The sequence below is a fragment of the Cucurbita maxima genome, unplaced genomic scaffold (assembly GCF_002738345.1).
Source record: "Cucurbita maxima cultivar Rimu unplaced genomic scaffold, Cmax_1.0 Cma_Scf00027, whole genome shotgun sequence".
Lineage (NCBI taxonomy): Eukaryota > Viridiplantae > Streptophyta > Magnoliopsida > Cucurbitales > Cucurbitaceae > Cucurbita > Cucurbita maxima.
In genome coordinates, this window is record NW_019272043.1 from 1,344,891 (window position 1) to 1,362,369 (window position 17,479).

The 17,479-nt window shown below is 34.7% G+C and overlaps 2 protein-coding genes across 6 annotated transcripts; both read right to left on the minus strand.

Annotated features, from left to right (window-relative positions):
- Window positions 1–941: 941 nt before the first annotated feature.
- LOC111499766 (GDP-mannose transporter GONST1) lies at window positions 942–8,446 on the minus strand. 2 transcript variants are annotated; one of them, XM_023151439.1, is made up of 10 exons: window positions 8,028–8,446; window positions 6,477–6,618; window positions 6,037–6,253; window positions 5,779–5,918; window positions 4,916–5,045; window positions 3,591–3,689; window positions 2,981–3,135; window positions 2,254–2,370; window positions 1,386–1,483; window positions 942–1,282 (listed from the first exon to the last, which is right to left on the minus strand). In XM_023151439.1, exons 3-10 carry the CDS (start codon window positions 6,238–6,240, stop codon window positions 1,230–1,232), a joined length of 996 nt encoding a protein of 331 aa, XP_023007207.1. In that variant the 5' UTR covers window positions 6,241–6,253; window positions 6,477–6,618; window positions 8,028–8,446; the 3' UTR covers window positions 942–1,229. The 2 variants fall into 2 exon arrangements, with proteins under 2 accessions (XP_023007207.1, XP_023007208.1); XM_023151440.1 differs by lacking the exon at window positions 6,477–6,618 and having other exon boundaries at window positions 8,028–8,445.
- A 1,660-nt stretch (window positions 8,447–10,106) lies between these two features.
- LOC111499723 (protein artemis) lies at window positions 10,107–16,216 on the minus strand. Of its 4 annotated transcripts, none has more exons than XM_023151372.1 (4): window positions 15,835–16,216; window positions 15,633–15,738; window positions 12,425–12,612; window positions 10,107–11,730 (listed from the first exon to the last, which is right to left on the minus strand). In XM_023151372.1, the coding sequence occupies exons 1-4, from the start codon at window positions 16,024–16,026 to the stop codon at window positions 10,348–10,350; spliced, it is 1,869 nt and encodes a 622-aa protein (XP_023007140.1). In that variant the 5' UTR covers window positions 16,027–16,216; the 3' UTR covers window positions 10,107–10,347. The 4 variants fall into 4 exon arrangements, with proteins under 4 accessions (XP_023007140.1, XP_023007139.1, XP_023007142.1 ...); XM_023151371.1 differs by having other exon boundaries at window positions 12,425–12,636; XM_023151374.1 differs by having other exon boundaries at window positions 10,108–11,730; window positions 12,425–12,553; window positions 15,835–15,908.
- Between the last annotated feature and the right edge of the window lie 1,263 nt (window positions 16,217–17,479).

Consider the following 17,479-nt stretch of genomic DNA (forward strand, 5'->3'; position numbering starts at 1 on the left):
GAATAGTAAAAGAAAAAAAAATGAGAACGACAATTGTGGGTTCTTGTTCCACTCGGCATGTCAGGAAACCTTCCCTTACATTTTAAAGCCTTGAGGGGAAGCCCGAACAGAAAAGTCCAAAGAGAACAATATTTATGTCAGAAAACCTTCCCTTCCATTTTAAAGCCTTGAGGGGAAGCCCGAAAAGGAAAGCTCAAAGAGAACAATATTTGCTAGCATAGGATCTAGGCCGATACAAAGGAATTAAAAAAAAACGGATTTTTTTAAAAAAGTTAATAAAATATTTAGAAAATGACAAATTACCAAAATATCCTTAAATTTCAAGTTAATTACGAAAATATCACAGATCAGATAAGATCTGCAACTGTGAGCTACCCTTAGAAAATCTACTGTATCTTTAATTTCAATGGTTGGATCTTCTCCAAATTTGAGTATGTTCGAAAGGAGAAACACCTCTTCTGGAATGCAAATGCTCATGGTTCAAAGAGGATATTTCTAACAAGAAATTCAAATAACTCAATCTCCAAATCATGACGATTCTTGAGGTTTTAATGTTAGTTAAAGCTCTCTCTATAACGTCTGTAGTATAGCCTTTCCTTTGGAACAAGAATCGAAGTGATAGTCGTCGAATTTTGGATTTCCTACTCTCGAGTTTCTTCCAAATTCGAGAGCAATTGTCCACCATTTCTCTTCAAACTTGTTCCTACCTCTTTTAAACAAGATTATCCACAAGTTTGAAATTCCAAAGGAAGCTTGAAATTCCAATCCGAACACATACAACAATTTTTAACGTTTTTACAGTATTTTTATGACCTAAAACAATAGCAATCTGAGTTCTTCAAATGTTAAAAAAATTGTAAAATTATGTTTTAGGAAGCAGAAAGAGTTTTTGTGCGATTTGAAACATACTTTTGAAAAGTAAAGAAATGACAGAGCAAAAAGAACACAGAACAAGAAGAGTCAATTGATGAAACAAACAATAACCAGTGGGCTGCATTGTCTTTCCTTCCTTCCTTCCTTCCATACAACAAACCTAAATCAAAGTAGCATTTCAACACAAATCTCTTCAGCTTCATGCCAATTATAAAGCTGAAACAACCCACCCAACAAACAATGAACTGCAGCTATGGAGATATAGCTACCCATTTTCTATTCCAAATTACAGTCGAGGTAGTTCTATGTTCACCACGTCAAGGAAAGTTCTTTTTTTCGGATATCGCCATCGAACATTAACTTCTCTCTCGAATTTTGGCTCTTGCAAAAAAAACACCAGCTAAAAGCCCTGCAAAATGCCATTTCTTTAGTTTTGCATATGCCAATCGAAGAGTCTACGGCTACTGAGGAAATACAATATCTGAATTCGACCATTTAGGAGAAGAACTTACCGAAAAATATACTCGTGGAGTTCTCCATGCTCGTTGGGACCTTGAAAAGTAAGATACCAGCAACTGAGAGAGGGATCTTGTTCAATGACCCCACAAGACTGCAAGTTATAAGGCAGGGATCAGATGTGCATACTAGATCTCATACCGAAAATCTGAACTATAGTATTATAAAAGCGTTAACATATTTCAAATGTTGTGTTGGCATGCAATTTCTGGAAATATTGGGTATAAAAACATGAAAAAATTTGTGTCAATGAACAAGTAATTGAAGGCAAATAATCTGCAAATGGGGGCAGGTAGAAACTGGAACTCAAGTCTTCGTCACATGATGCAGAGTTAGAATAAAAATGAGACTACACAAATATACTTGTGTCAGTAACAGCCCAAGCCCACCACTAACAGATCCCACATCGATTGGAGAGGAACGAAGCGTTTCTTATATAGGTGTGGAAACCTCTCCCTAGGAGACATGTTTTAAAACCTTGAAGAGAAGTCCGGAAGGGAAAGTCCAAAGAGGACAATATCTGTTAGTGATGGGCTTGGGCTGTTGGGCTGTTACATTGCTTCACCATTTTTTTCTCCGGACAAACAGATTTTGAGAAGATTCATTTAGAACAAAGGATGTTACACAACAGATTCTGCACATGTCAAGGTGTGAAGTCAGAAGCCAATCTTGAAATCCTACTAATTATGGGCTTTCAGAGATGAAGATTTAGTATGGTATCAAAGCACAAAGCATGAGAATCTTAGTTTAAATGCTGGTATGTTTATTGCACCTCGTCATGTCTAATAAGCAAGCTCATATGAATGAGAGAATCTTAGAAATAGCATTAGCATTAGCATTAGACTTTGTTTTTCCTGATTTTACCTGTACGTTGTTGCCCCAGTTTGACGAAGAAACCACATGGACGTGAAGCTAATTCCTAGACCCAAAACACCACTGAATGTCATCACCAGCCAGAACATCGGTGATCTCAAAAGCGGCCTGCCAAGTATAACACTCGTTAAATTCACATTTATGCTGGTCGAAATAGACATACATGGTGAAAAAAATAAGGTTTTCCAAGTCAATACATCATTTCTCTAACATGTTATAAATTTCCACGACAGAAAACATGATCATTTCTCTCTAAGGCCTACAACCAAGGTTAAACCTCCCAACTCCAAGTAGAAAACTTAAATCATTCAAAACCCTTGGATCTTTTGAATCTAGCCTTGGAGTAGGTAAAGCCTCTTAAGAATTAGTGGGATGAGTACACACAATGCAACAAGAAGTCCCCAATACTTTAGACCCCATTTGATAACCATTTGGTTCTATACAATGGTTTTCACCTTTCTTAGGAGCCAAATTCCAAGAACAAAAACAAGTTTTTGAAAACTAATTGTTTTACTTTTCAAGTTTTAGCTTGGTTTTTGAAAACATACATACAAAGTAGATAACGAAACAAGGAAACCAATAGGTAGAAGTAGTATTTATAAACTTAATTTTCAAAAACCAAAGACTAAAAGCCAAATAGTTATCAAACTCGAGCTTAGTTATCAACAACAAAAAAAAAAGGGAATTAGATGAAAAAAAACAGATAAAAAATGCTTACGTTCTTGAGAGATAATCAGTCTCATTAAACACAAAACCAAGAAATATCCCAAGAGGAATAGAAAGAGTGTTATTTAGCAGGACCATGGAGAATTCATTCAAGTTTCCTGATTTGGTTATTTGCTTGGCTGTATCCATTATCCTTCGTAGAGTCAGCTGCATAAAAACTTAACATCAGCTGTGTCATAAAAAGCTATTAACTATGACGAGTTGACTGCACATTTGGGACGACTAACAGATCAATTGCCAACGTGGAATAAAGAAGAATATAGAAAGATGCATCCCTAGTGACCTCTTTCAAACTCTCAGCTATTCTTTTCTCAATTGGAAGATCGAATTTCAAATTAATTGAGTACAAGAAAAACCAATTACTATGTGAGAAAGCAACTAAACTTCTCATTGGCCGAAGAACTACAAAAAGCCAACAATCAGAATGAGATATTGCAGTGGAATAAAGTAACTGGAACAGATGAAAATAGAACTAAAAGAAAGTGATAGAGAATATAAGTGTCGTTTCAGATAGTGGAAAATGTATGAAAAAAAAGTTAAGGCATTGAAAATGGAAGGACAAAAATAAACTATATATAAAAGCCTTCAAGTTACGTTCTCACAGAATATGAAGCAGTCAAGAAGCAGTTGATAATTTGCCATGTATAGCCAACAGCATGAAAAGATAGATCAGTAAGTCCCCCAGTTATTGCCGAGATTATCTGCACAAAGCTTTGAATTTCATTTCCTTATTCTAGAATTCATGATCATCTAGGAAGAAAAGCTTTAAGCTCAACAGGGAGGAAACATTTGAAATGGGTTAGTGATTAAATGATTGAACCCCTAAAATCTAAATGATTATCATGAGGTTGATAAATTGAAGGCCTCCTTCTGTGGAGCACAAGCCATCAGCTAGATACCACTCTAGAAACAGCTGAAATTCTAATCTTATGTCACAAAACAGAACAACAAGAACAAAGTTGCATTCAATCTTGCATAATAAGGTCATGCACTCTTCTCAGAAATCCACACTTTCATCCCTTTGCACATTCTTTGAACAGAGGGAAATTCACTTTTGGTTATAGACATAGTAGGCATTTAATTGTACTGAGCTTAAAGCAATGCGAATCAACTATTTGGAACCAGATGGTTGGACTAAGCACATCACTTACGAAAATAAACTTTCAAAATTGAATCTTCTTTCCACTCTCATCAAACAAAACTGGATGAGATCATTAAATAAACCAATATATATACACAACTAAAAAATAAATAAACCAATATATATACACAACTAAAAAAATAAATAAACCAATATATATACACAATTAAAAAATTGAGTCCCTACATTCTTTGATTAGCTAGGAAGCATGCACGCTCTATTTTGAGTAGCGTCAATGCCAAACATGGACATGCTCCTAACACACGATTAGTCCCAAATTTTAAGTGGTTTAAAATTTTCAAACACACTAGAGATGCGCTCATGACATAGAAAAATGAATGTCAGTTCTCATTTATTCCATTAAATCTAGGAATTTGACATCAACTACCATAGAAATCAAAACATTAATGCAATTAAGAAATCAAATCAAGAAGAAGAGTATATGAGAATATTTGTACCTTTAAATCTCAATATCATTTAATTTATTACATTTGAAAGCATTAAATCTGTGTGAAAGTATGTGAAAACATTTTTCAAATCAAATTTCGTTAAACCTGTAATTAGATGTCATATACATTTTTTACACAATGGTTGTAAGCAGAGCGTATCCTATCTTTGTGTAAGCTTCTTAATAGATTCGCTAGAACACGTAAAGGAAGAACTTATAGATTAAATCTTTGTGGATACAAAACATAGCAATAAAGTAACCATGGCATGCAACAAAATAACACTAAAATATCCCTTTTGTAACTAGTCCATGTAGCAATAATTAGATATACTACATACCATGAGGAATAGTGCAGCCCAGACCCTGTTGTCATGATGCTTGCCAAATAGATACATTTCACCAACTGCAGTTATTACATTGGTAACATTCTTCAGAACTGTGACCATAGCAACATTAATGTATTTCAAACTGCAGGAGAAGTAAAAATTATCTGAGGAAGTACATGAAACACAAACCTACAAATAAGTTATAGACAAAGAAATAAGGTTAACACAAAAAAAAAAAAAAAAATAGAATCTTGGGAAAACTCCAGATATTGGTGAACAATGATTATGTAAGTCATCCACGAAGCACCAGACACAGAAATGAGACTGTATGATAGACAGAACTGGAACCACAATGGTAGAAGGAAAAATGGGTGAAGGCCTCTTTTGCTTAATTGCTTCATTTTAGAAAAAAATTGGTTTGAATAATAGCAGAAGATTCTGAACAAACTTTAGCAGCCAAATTAGTGTGAGAAGAATATGCCATCTAGGCAAAAAGAGTATTTGGTGCACACTAAGATACAATACAAGACTCAAAAAAGTTTGGTTAATTGAAGCCAATGGGGGGAAATCCGGTATTTGTTAGCTTTATGGTTGACATGCATTACTGAATCCATTTTTTAATCTTTGGGGCACATGAGATGGTCTTGCGTGCCAATGTTCCTTAAGAAGCTTAGGTAGAAATCAAATTATTTACTAAGTTTGATGATCAGCATTTAAAAAATCACAATTATGCACATGTTGAATGGTCAAGAGTTGTGCACATATTTTCAAAAAAGATCAGAGAAAAACGTTGAATCTGAAATTTTCTAAACTTCCTTTCAGAAAACACATACTTAAATTCTGTAATTAAACAATAAGGGAATGAAAGATCATACCTGAATATACTAGTAATGAGCATCCCAACAAAAATAATATTTACTGGCAACCACACTTTAACTAGTCTCCATGTGAGTGGTTCTGTGGATATTATGCCCATAAAGCTCATTATGGTTACAATACTCACCGATACAAGATTCTGCATAAATAAATGGAGCAACAACTTATGATTCTTCCATTTAACTTTCAAAAGGTGTGGTAAACAGCAGTGAATATTAAGCTTCTACAAAGGATAGCATATTTTCAATAATGTTCACCTGATAGACCATCAACGATATCCCGGCATTGAAGTCATAACTGGAAAGCACAAACTTGTTAACCAGTATCATGCTGCAGGAGGAAACACAGTATGCAAGGCCAGACAATAAGGCCTGGTCCCTATTATTGCGTAATGCTTTGTCTTTTTCCTTTCCCATTTTACCCTCTTCCAAGTCAGATCCACCATTTTCAAAATGCTTCATCTCAAATTATTGCCTACATGAGAGCCAACAAGCAAAAATAATGATAAGAATGAATTTCAACTTTAATTTTATATAATCCATATATTTACAGGGGAAAATAATAACACTACTTAAAACAGAAAAGAAAGAATCTAGAATCCCAGAGAAATGCGGAATATGAAGAGCAGGAGAAATGCAACATTGAATAGAAAGAAAGTAACCAATGTGAAAAAAAAAAAAAAAAATTTGTTAACTACTTCTCCTTTTGCTGCAATCAATCTCTGAACTGTTATTCCTATGACTAGCAATCTGACACACGTTTTGCAACAGTAAAGTCGTAGAGTTGTATTTCAGATTGAAAGTGGTTTCTTTCTAAACTGCTTCATCTCCAATTATTACCTACATGGGAGCCAACAAGAAAAATTATGGATAAATTGATTTCTTCTTTAATTTTATATAATACAATATATTTACCGCAGAAAAAAAATAAAGCTACATGAGACAGAAATGATGAATCTAGAATCCCAGATAAACGCTGAATATGAAGAACTTGAGAAATCCAATATTGAACAGAAATAAAGTCCTTATTGTGGGGGTAAAAAAAACTGATAACTACTCTTATAGCTGCAGTCAATCTCTGACCTGTTATTCCATATGACTTGCAATCTAACAATTCTTTTTTTCCACCGCTAACGATATAGTTGTATTTCATATAGAAAGTGGTTCGGTTAATAGAGAATCCAAAGACTTGCGAGAGGATCCTATAGGCAGAGGTCTAAAGAACAAAAGACCAAGTAGATACAGGAATTTCCATGAAAAATGTCACTGATTATTGTGTATTACAAATGCATACATATTGGAGTTACCTGCCAACTTTCTACAGCTCAATCATTTGGGTATCAAACGGCTATAAGGAACACTGAAGGGGGCAGGTTATAAAACAGAAGAAAGGCATATGCCAGAGCTAGACAAATTAATTCTCATTTTCGAACACTGCCATGTAAGATATAGAAGTCCAAACTTTAGCTAGAATTCCTTGAGAAGCGATCACAGAGAAAAAAAAGGAAGAGAGCATTCATAATACAGTTCATAATTCATTGTGATTAACTACAAATATGGACAAAAATGAAAGGGGAACAGAAGAAACAAATAAAGAAATTCAAACAGAAGTATACACATCATCTGTGACATTGTTACAGTGGGCAAAAGAGTGCAGTCAGCAATCTAGAAGGGGATGAATCATAAGAAATCAAAAACAAATTTACATGGCCCATCCTCTATGAAGGGTTGAATACAGCATTAAAAAATTCAGAAGGGGTGCCCAGTTTTCATCTCCAATCATGTGGGTCTGTTAATTGTTCTTTCATGGTGGCTTTAATAGGAGACGATGAAAACTCCTTCTGAAGCAACTTCATATACCTTGTGAAACTCCAAACTTTCTTCATGGTGTTGTGTCTCTAATTCTTTTAGTAATCATTCTATTTTAGGGATTAAGTTTTAAAAAAAAATCCTTAATCATGGTGAAAACTTATGAGTTTATGATGTAAACGGCGTTGTGGCTACGAATTTGTCCATTTCCTCACAAAGGTATTTAACTTCCCAATATTCCACATCTAGTTACCAGAAAAAGAAACAAAAACTTAATTAAGTTCCCAAAGTTCAAAAGTAAAGCTTCAAAAACTTCCTAAATAATCTTTTTTCCTAAACAGACATCACTATCTGAGCATCCAAAACGAGACAGAGACGGTGATGATTCTAAATTAAAGTTGAAGCAGCAATCATGCTGGAGAAGAAATAGTAAAAATCACCTGTGAATCATCAGACCTTCCACATAGCAACAGCATGGCGATCAACTTCTCGATTCCAGAAAACTCACGGACGACGAACTACAGCATGGCTCAAAGTAAAGAGAAGCCAAATAATTGATGAAGAAACTACAACCCTTTTGGAGATTGAGAAAGAAAAGTCGTCGTCGTCGTCGTCGTCGCCATGATCAGTGAAATTGGGCGAAATAAAAAGAACCCAGAAGGAATCGATTGACTCTTTCTCCCCCCCGAATGAAACAGGAAACTTCTACATGGAAAAGTGGAGGACCCAGTTGAAGGTGGTCGCAGGGAGAAATCAAAACTTGTTGTACATCATCGGGGTTGAATAGAATTCAGGTTATACAGAAAGAGGGAATGGATTTTTGTGGGGATTATTATTATAAAAACTTACAAAAATCATTGGGGGAAATGTGGAATTTGAATGGGAATATTGGTATAAAGTAACGCGTTTGAGCGGTAGCTATGTCACCACTTCCTTTTGTTTTTGCCTAGTTAATCTATTCAAACTTCAATTCACCAAAACCAATCTGTTTCCAAAAAAATTAAACCAAATAAATATCAATTATTTTTTAAATAAAACTCCTAAATTTCAAATTTATAAAACTATCTTAAAAATATTTTTACCGTTAAGTTTTGGATGAGCAACATTAAAATCTAATAATCTTACTAGAAAATGTTTATTTTGTTCACTATGGTTCACACATAAGATATCATGTTTACTTTTAAGTAATACTTAAAAGGTTAAAGTATATAAATAAAGTTGGAAGCCCTGTCTTGATAACATTATTGATACAACTCACATTATAATTGTTATAAATTATTGTATCCAAATTGTTTATGAGAAGACATGTGAGTGAGGTTAATATTTCATAGAATGATCGCATGCGACTTGATCTTAATCTTGAATGAATTATGAACTTCTGTCGATGAAGATTTATCCTTTAATTCTCATCGGTGAATATATTTTTTATTGTCGATTCAATATGTTTGTCATTTTAGAGACTTCACTAAAAAGGGAGTGGGGAACGTAAGCTTATGAGATAAAATTAACTTTTCCAAATAGGATAAATAGACGAGTAGTTCCCCTAAATATTGATTTCGAGACTTAAACAATATGGTATCACATTTTCATTAACCCGAGAAGAGAAGAAGCTAGATTATAAATAAATTGATTGAGTTAGAAAATTTTAGCATCCCTTAGGCCAAATAATAAACTTGATTTTATTAAAAAAATGTGAAGTTCAGTCACTTTTAGATAAATAAAATAATTAAAACTCAAGAAAGTTTGTCACAGACATTTTTTCATTAAAAAATATATTTTCTGTCAATAATCTTATAATAATAATAATAATAATAATAAAAGGATAGGAATATTTATAATCCCTTTTTCAGAACACCAAGAAAGTTTGTTAATAATACAATGAAGATTGTGAGTAAAATTCCACTAACACTATAGTGGGGGGTGGTCTGGTCATTCACTTATTGGTGTCTCACCCAACCCATCACTAAAGCTTTTATTTATTTACAATATGATCTCAATATTAAAATCCAATACCTAATTTTAAGATTGTAGAATTAATTTGGATGGTTTTGAAAGAAATGGGTGATTCAGATGCACTCTCTCTCTCTCAAAACTTCAAATTTGGTGCCTAATCCATTGCTTTTTGCTGCCAACCATTGCTCAAATAAACCATGCAAACAAAAAGTTGCCTCTTTCTGCTATTCACCAACCAACGCATGTTGCACAAAAACCAAACTAAACGTACCAAACACGTCTGTTGTGCTAAACCACTCCTACTTTTACGTTAAAGTTAGAATCCGATTTGTAAAAACTTGAAACAAAAAAACTGTTAAAAATCATGACTCTCCACAATGGTATGATATTGTTCACTTTGAGCATAAGCTCTCATGGATTTGGTTTGGGCTTCCCTAATAATCTCATACCAACAGAGATAGTATTCATCACTTATAAACCCATGATCTTCCACTAAACTAACCAATATGGGACTCACTCCCAATAATACTCAACAAAAACATATATCTCTCTATCTATTATTATATCTCTATTTATATAGTGCTACTTTTATTCATGCCATATGAATTAATCAAATTTATTCCAACATGGAACAATCAAGAATTTGAAAAAGGAAAAAAAAAATGTAACAACAATATCTCTAAGCTTCCTAACTTTGGAGAAGGAATCAAATTATCATCTCTATATAGCTTTGCAATACAAACTGATAAAAAAAATTGTGTACCTTGTCACTTAGCAAGCCGCCAGTAGCTATGACCTAAGCTATGTCTAGAAATATGCATTCCGCTTTGCCCGTTTTCTCGATTTCATAAGCTCCACAAGCGAAGGAAGAGGCTCTGGCACAGCTACATTCATTGACCTGTACAACTTTCTAAACCTGTGATTAAAACCTTTTGAAGATCCAACACTTAAAACATGTGAATTACTACACCCTGCTATTCTGTCATCCTTTACTAACTTCCCAATTTGTGTTTCGGGAACGGTAACGACATCTTCACAATCGTCTAACGATTTGTTTCCCTTACCTCTACTTTCTTGCTCATGGAAATGAAGTTCTTCTACCTCACTGCTGACTGCTTCTGGTGGGTTATTGTTGTTCATGGACACAACTTTTACTTCAGAAATATGGAGCCTAGCCCGATCAGAGCAATGAGAGGCGCATTCATCAGCTAATAATACCCTGCCGTTTGCAAATTTCTCGTGTTTTCCTTTGGAGTTAACTTCGTTTTTAGAATGTTTTGATGGTTTGTCACTCGGTCTACCATTTGCATCGTGAATGGACAAGTCTGCTACTTTATCTCCAACTGCTTCTACAGGCTCATTCTCTATTGATGGATATGAAACTTCTTCCAGTAACACATTGGCATCTTCGGCGGTGAGTCTAGCTCGTCCGAATAATGTGAGAGGTGGCAAGTTGCTTAAAGATAAAATGTCTAACTTTTCTCTAGGAACTGCATACAATTTTGCAGGCTGAAGTTGAGGATCCATATCTTTTAGAGTGGATGTTTCAACTATAGGAGAACACCTCACTTCAATCGCTGAAGCATCTAAATCTGAAGAACTTTCCTCTGCTAAACCAAAAAGCTTCCAGATTAGGCCACTGGAAGTTAAGCTAGAGCAACTGGGTTTATTTTTAACGTAATCCAAATCCATAGCCCGACAACCAGGAGTGGTTGAAACAACCCATTTTGGTGCTAAAATTTGCAAGGCCCATTCTAGTTCTTCCTTCGACGAGTGCATTGAGTAACAGACATGCCAAATACCGTGCTGATCTTTAATTGCTTCACTAATTATTTGTTTCCTTGTGTTGCAAGTCTCTGACAATTCCTCACGAACATACCACTGAGTCGAAGGGCGTATTACAAGAGGTTCGGGCTGAAAATTGGTCTGGGCATTTGCAAGTAGTGCTTTTGCAGTTTGACATAGTTTAGGGAATCCATGAAGCAGATGAAAGCGGGAGGATGGATCTTGAGTGAGGATGTCAGGATCTATAAGTTCAAGAGCCTTGTAACCTGCTTTCGTGTATTCATCAACAAATATCTTTGAACCAAATGTTTGGGATACTTGTTGCAATATATCTTCCTGTCCTAGATGACTGCAAATCAGATATACCAAAGGAGCATCAGGATGTTTCCATATGCAATTAATAACCTGCAAAGATACACATTTAATATTGGTTAAATTTTAAAAACGTAAGTACATAATATTGACTTCTGCTCAACAGCCAAGAAAATACAGACAGACTTAAAGATCCCAGCAGCACCCAATAAAAGATGGACAGATTACCAGACACCAAGATATCATACACCATGAATTATAGAAATTTAACATATAAAGGAAGGTTTAAAATGATAGTGTCGGTCAATAACCCAAAAATTGGGGGAGAAAAAAAGGACAAAAGATCTAAAAAGAATTCAGAAAAATGTGGAGAAGAACGTTTACAGTGAAATCAGGAAATGCAAACTCTTGTAGTTTCACTACATTTGTTATACTCCTCTTTTGTTGATCAACTTATATGGGAGGTCTTTCGTTTGATTACTCCTATTTAGCTTAGGTATTCCTCATCCTTGACCTTTAGTTTGTTCAACTTCTTTTGTATATATATACGTGTACATATATACATTTATTTCTCCATGTTTCTCATTACAAAAAAATAAAAAATAAAAAAATGAAGTAGAATAGAAAAGAGAGAGTGAGGAGCAAAAAACTAGCTAACTAGCAGAAAATCTCTTATTTAGCTATGTTGACAACAGTAATAGGCAGATTTCGTATTTGGAAATCTATGGAGGATCCACTTGACTCTCAAATCTAAATAAAAGTCGAATAATTGAACAAATTGTGTTACCTGATGTATTGCTGAATGTCTGCTGGGGAATTGTTGAAAGAATCTACCAAATGTGCAATCTAGAAAAATCAGATCCAGTTTACACCTTGGCTCTTTTCCACTTTTTCCACGATACTTCTCAGGTAAGTTCTGTAGGCACTCAGGAGTTAGTCTGCAATCACCCGTATGTAGAATATTTCCAAAATTGCCTTCAAATAAGAACATAACAGCTCCTAACCATTTTATAATCCATGCCAGAGAAATACATCATTTGTCAATACAGCTTCTATAGTTTTATAACATAAAATTTTGAATGCACGGAATAAACCCACAAGATCTCCTAGAAAAAGAATGACAAAGGCAAGAAGATAAAATGCAAACAGAAGAGAAAAAAATAATAGCTAAAAAAAGTCCAAACATAATTTGAAAAAAAATTGGGATACGTATATTCCCCTAAAAAAATATACCTATGAGACCAAAAATAAAGTGTAATAAATTTAGGATATACAATACAAAGAAGTTTCGATCTAATTATGAAGAGAGAGAGCATCAAAAGTCTTGCTCAAGACAACCATCAGAGGATCTACTGAAGAATGAAAAAACAAAATGGAAGGCAAAATGCAGAGTACAATAGCTGAAGGAGATGAACTCAAGATTTTTTTCTTGAGAAATAGCTTCAGGAAAAGTCGGGAGTTTGATTCAATAGGCTATAGTTAGATAATATATCATTCTTGCCCACTGGCTCAGAAATTAAAAGGGAAATACTTGACTTTTTTCTATGACAACTTGTAGCGCAAGGACCCTAATCATAATTATTCCAATAGAATTAGAGTTCTTTCCCAACTCTTTCACAGCTTGTAACTAGTTAAAAAGGCACGAGTGAGGCAACCCTTCAAAAGTAGATGGCTGTTGATAAGGATGCGGTTGTGGCAAAGTTCTCTAGAACTTCATGAAAATTACTTAGTTAATGATTGTACCAATGTATATGCAAGTCCAATTCTTTCAAACTCTAGTGCTAATAAGATGTAAGATTTTTAACGGCAAGTTTCATAAATTGTTTATAATTGGCATCAGAGGAAATTGTCGCTATCTTGAAAAATTGACGTAAAAGTTTAAATCATATAATTGACATTTAACGGAAATTAAATGCACTTCACCATCTTGAAAAATCAGGACAGAAAAGTTTAAATCCTATAGAAGATAGAGTAGAAAAAGAATTTTTTTTAAAAATTGACGTAAAAAAAAGTTTATAACCACATTTCTATTTTCCATAATGTGCACTACTAGAAAAACAGAAGGTGTTGCAAACTTTTGGACACAATAGGTATTCAAATTTCTCTGTGTAAAAATTGACAACTTTTCTTTGTCCCAAACTGGAAAAACAGGTGAAAAATTTATGCTTCTATAGGCCTCGTCTACTTTTCATAAATATTCATAGTTGAGGTGTATGAAGCATAAGTATTTCTTATGGGGAGATACCGGTGCAAGGTCTTATTTGTTCGCTTGTGACTGAAAAAATCACTACTTACAATAGAATCAAAAGAACAATACACACCTATCACTTTTCTCACTGCTGCACCTTTTCTGAGAAAAGATATTGTATTGTATTTCAGGACACTCCATCTTAATTGGTCCTATTTGAATATAACTTAAGATCTTTTCGTGCAATTCTTGACAGAGGATTCAATTGAAAGGAAACCTAAAATTTTGGCAATTTGTAACATTCTTTCCTTGAGAGGAACCATATGATTTTCTTATGATACATGTGATTTATCTTTTCTTTTATAGGAAATAAATTATTGATAGTAAGAAATATAACTTACAATGTGAGGAAAGCCAAAACCCTTGCCAATGAAGAATATTTAAAAAAAAAAAAAATCAAAATATTATTAAGACTATATAACTGTCGAGGGGAGGAACATTCACACCAAAGCAAAGCAGTGACTTAAACTTATAAAAAAAAAAAAATATATATATATATATATAGAAAGACGGCCTTATCGTTACAAATTATGCTGTTCCTTGAGCCATAGGTTCCAGAAGAGCTCTATTAACCTATGGTCAATGGACCTCCCTTTCCATTTTTAAAAAATGACTTGTCAAGATGTAGGAAGGACCTTGGGTTGTTGGGCAGAGTAATGTGTCCTATGAAGGGAGATAGCATGGGCCTTGGAGGACCAATAGTTGTTAACAATGGACAATTGATGAAAAGAGGATCATGTGCCTCCACCCCCTTCATACATAAGATAAACCAACCTAGAAAGGGAGCTTGTGTTTGCATCTTGATATACTCTCGTGGCTGGGTTACTATAGGAAGAACTAGACTTTTTTTGGGGTGTTCCATGCGCCAAGGCTCACTGTATAGGGAAGAGAAAGAAAGACTGAGTTTGATCTAAATTGCTGGTGAGGGAGCTGACCGAAAGGGGCTGGTCATTCAAGGGGCCAGATCAATTTGTCTGGTTCTTTCATGCGGAGAGATGGAAAAAGAACTTCAGAAAGGTAAGCCCTCTCTTCGATTCCTTCCTCAAGAAAGTGTCTTCAAGAATTAAGGTCCCAGACTTTACAATGAAGGCGTCCAAAATATCCTTGATAGTTGATAATTTCATGTTGGTGAGGGGAAAAACCTCGGAGAAAAAACTTGCATAAAAGTTTACTTCCAACCCATTGCGGTTGTGCTAAAAACTCATACACGAACCCTCTACACCATCCAATGAGCATCTAGCTATCACTCATTCAAACAAATATATTATTTATAATAAGAAGTTGATTCTTGAAGTTTCTTGTTTAAAGGTCCTTTAATTATTCTCCTATTTTGATCAAACAAATAAGACAGCTTGGTTGTATTTTGCAATTTACTTTAGCTCATAATCATGGTTTGTGGGATTTTCTTTCCCTTGAAACTATGTATATTATCAGAGAGAGAAAGCATCTATCGAACATAGGCAAATTGGTGTTTGAAGCAAATAAAGCCCAGAGACCCGGTACTTGCTTCATTGACCCCGTAGTTTCACGCATAACAATTAACTTTCAATGCGCTGTTAATCTTGATCCTATAATCGTGTGCAGCAGGTCTGGCAGCTGATCTTGGGTATTTCTAAAATTCAAATTCCTAGCGGATAGGAACTGACCTCACAATTGAGATGCGTAGATTTAAGCCCTTAATCTGTAAAATCTCTTGAGTAAAAATAAATCCAAACACATCAAATCATGGGTCGGATTAATAAATTACCAGGGCAATGATGAGCATCGAAAACTGTAACAGTGAAATCACCTTCAGGATCTTTTACGACCAGCGTTTGCCCCACCTCGATACATACGAACAACGAATCATGAAGCTACGAAAATAAAAGAAAGAAACAAGAACTCGAAGTCAAATTAAGCGTCCTGGAAAGAAAAACAGTCAGAGAACTAATACGATAGTGAAGAGAAACCTGAGGGAAGTGCTGAAGAACGATGGATTTGGTGATAAAAGTAGAAAAAATAGGGAAGGAGGAATGGGCGGCGGCAATTCCAATGGTATGATCCATGTGAGCGTGCGTTAGAAAATGGTGGCGCTTTTGCTTGGAAGAAGGAGTCCATGTATCCACCGAGAATGGCAGGCCTGGGGGCATTTCGATCGGCATGGTCGAGTGGTGTAAGAAAATTGGGGTGGGAGGGGAAGAGGAAATTGAAACTATGAACCCTAATTAGAAAACTCATAGTTTGTCTCGAGCTTCCACAGCAAGCAAAACGTTGGAAATGGCGGGATGATTGAATTGCAGTTAATTTATAATTTACAGAGTTTACGATGTTGCAAAAATCAAAAACGTTATAATTGGACAATATCACTCAAATTTATCCGTTCTTTAATACTCTTAAATTTTAATAATAATAATAATAAAATAAAATGTGATACAATAACATTTAAGAACGCGTTTAAGCAACCTATCTAGACGAATTTTGAGTTTGGAATGGACTTAAGACAAGACTCCAAAAGCGCCCGAGCAAGTAATTACCTATACTAATCTTTTCTCTTAAGATATGCTTTGCTTGAAAATACCCTAGAATGTTAAGTTGACTAAATATTTAGAGAGTATTAAGAGATTAGGCCAGAACCACATGTCAAGAACTTAAAAGGGATGTTTATATAGGACCCATAACTCAATAATTTATGAAATTGACTCACTAAATAACTCAATAATATCATAAAATATTGATGTGTGCCAACTTTGAAGGTTATAGGAGTATGTTTAGGGTATAAACCAACGTTAGGAGTAAAAATGACAAAAATTCCCTTAAAATACATTCTATGGTATTTTATGGTTTTAATGAACTCCGATTGACATGAAACTTTACATGATGTCTACTTATGAATTAATTAGTTATGGTGTTTTGGTATAATCATGATATGTGTGCTTGAATTAGGGCTTTATGAAGATTGTATACTTAGATTGTGCCTTAAGCCTTTTAGTTAGACCGTTGGAAATTGGAACATGAGCATGAGAACTTATGACTAATGCTTTAGAGTTAAAGAACCAACCAAAACCTTAAGCCTAATAAATCTGAACGGTTAGTTACTTAGTTACTACTATACACAGACTCACCTCATGCCCTAAGTCACCCTAGACCTCCGGTAATGTGGTACATCATGATCTCATAATTTCCTCACTTAAGTAGGATGCCCTATCTAGAATCTTTACAAGATGCTTTACTTTGCAAGATTTCAAAACTTAAACTATGTTGTGGAGAATGTAGGAGAATGTTGAAGCAATCATGGGCCAAATCCGAGTTCTAAATCCTTGCCAGAATCTCAAACATTGGTTTTTTAGTGTCATGTTATTTGTCATAGTAGGTTTTTCCGGGAGAGTGTTTTAAGATCAGAACTTATATTATACATTGTGTGTAGTAGAAATAAACATCCCATTGGGATCTACTCTCCTTAAACTCATCATAGGATGAGGGGTTACAAATTGCATAAACAAGGGCAAGACATAAGACAACCCAAGTTTAAGGACTCAAAGCCTAGAGCTTAGAGCCCTAGGACAAAGATCCTCATAATAGAATCCATGTCACGCCTTAGAATAGATTTAGAGCATG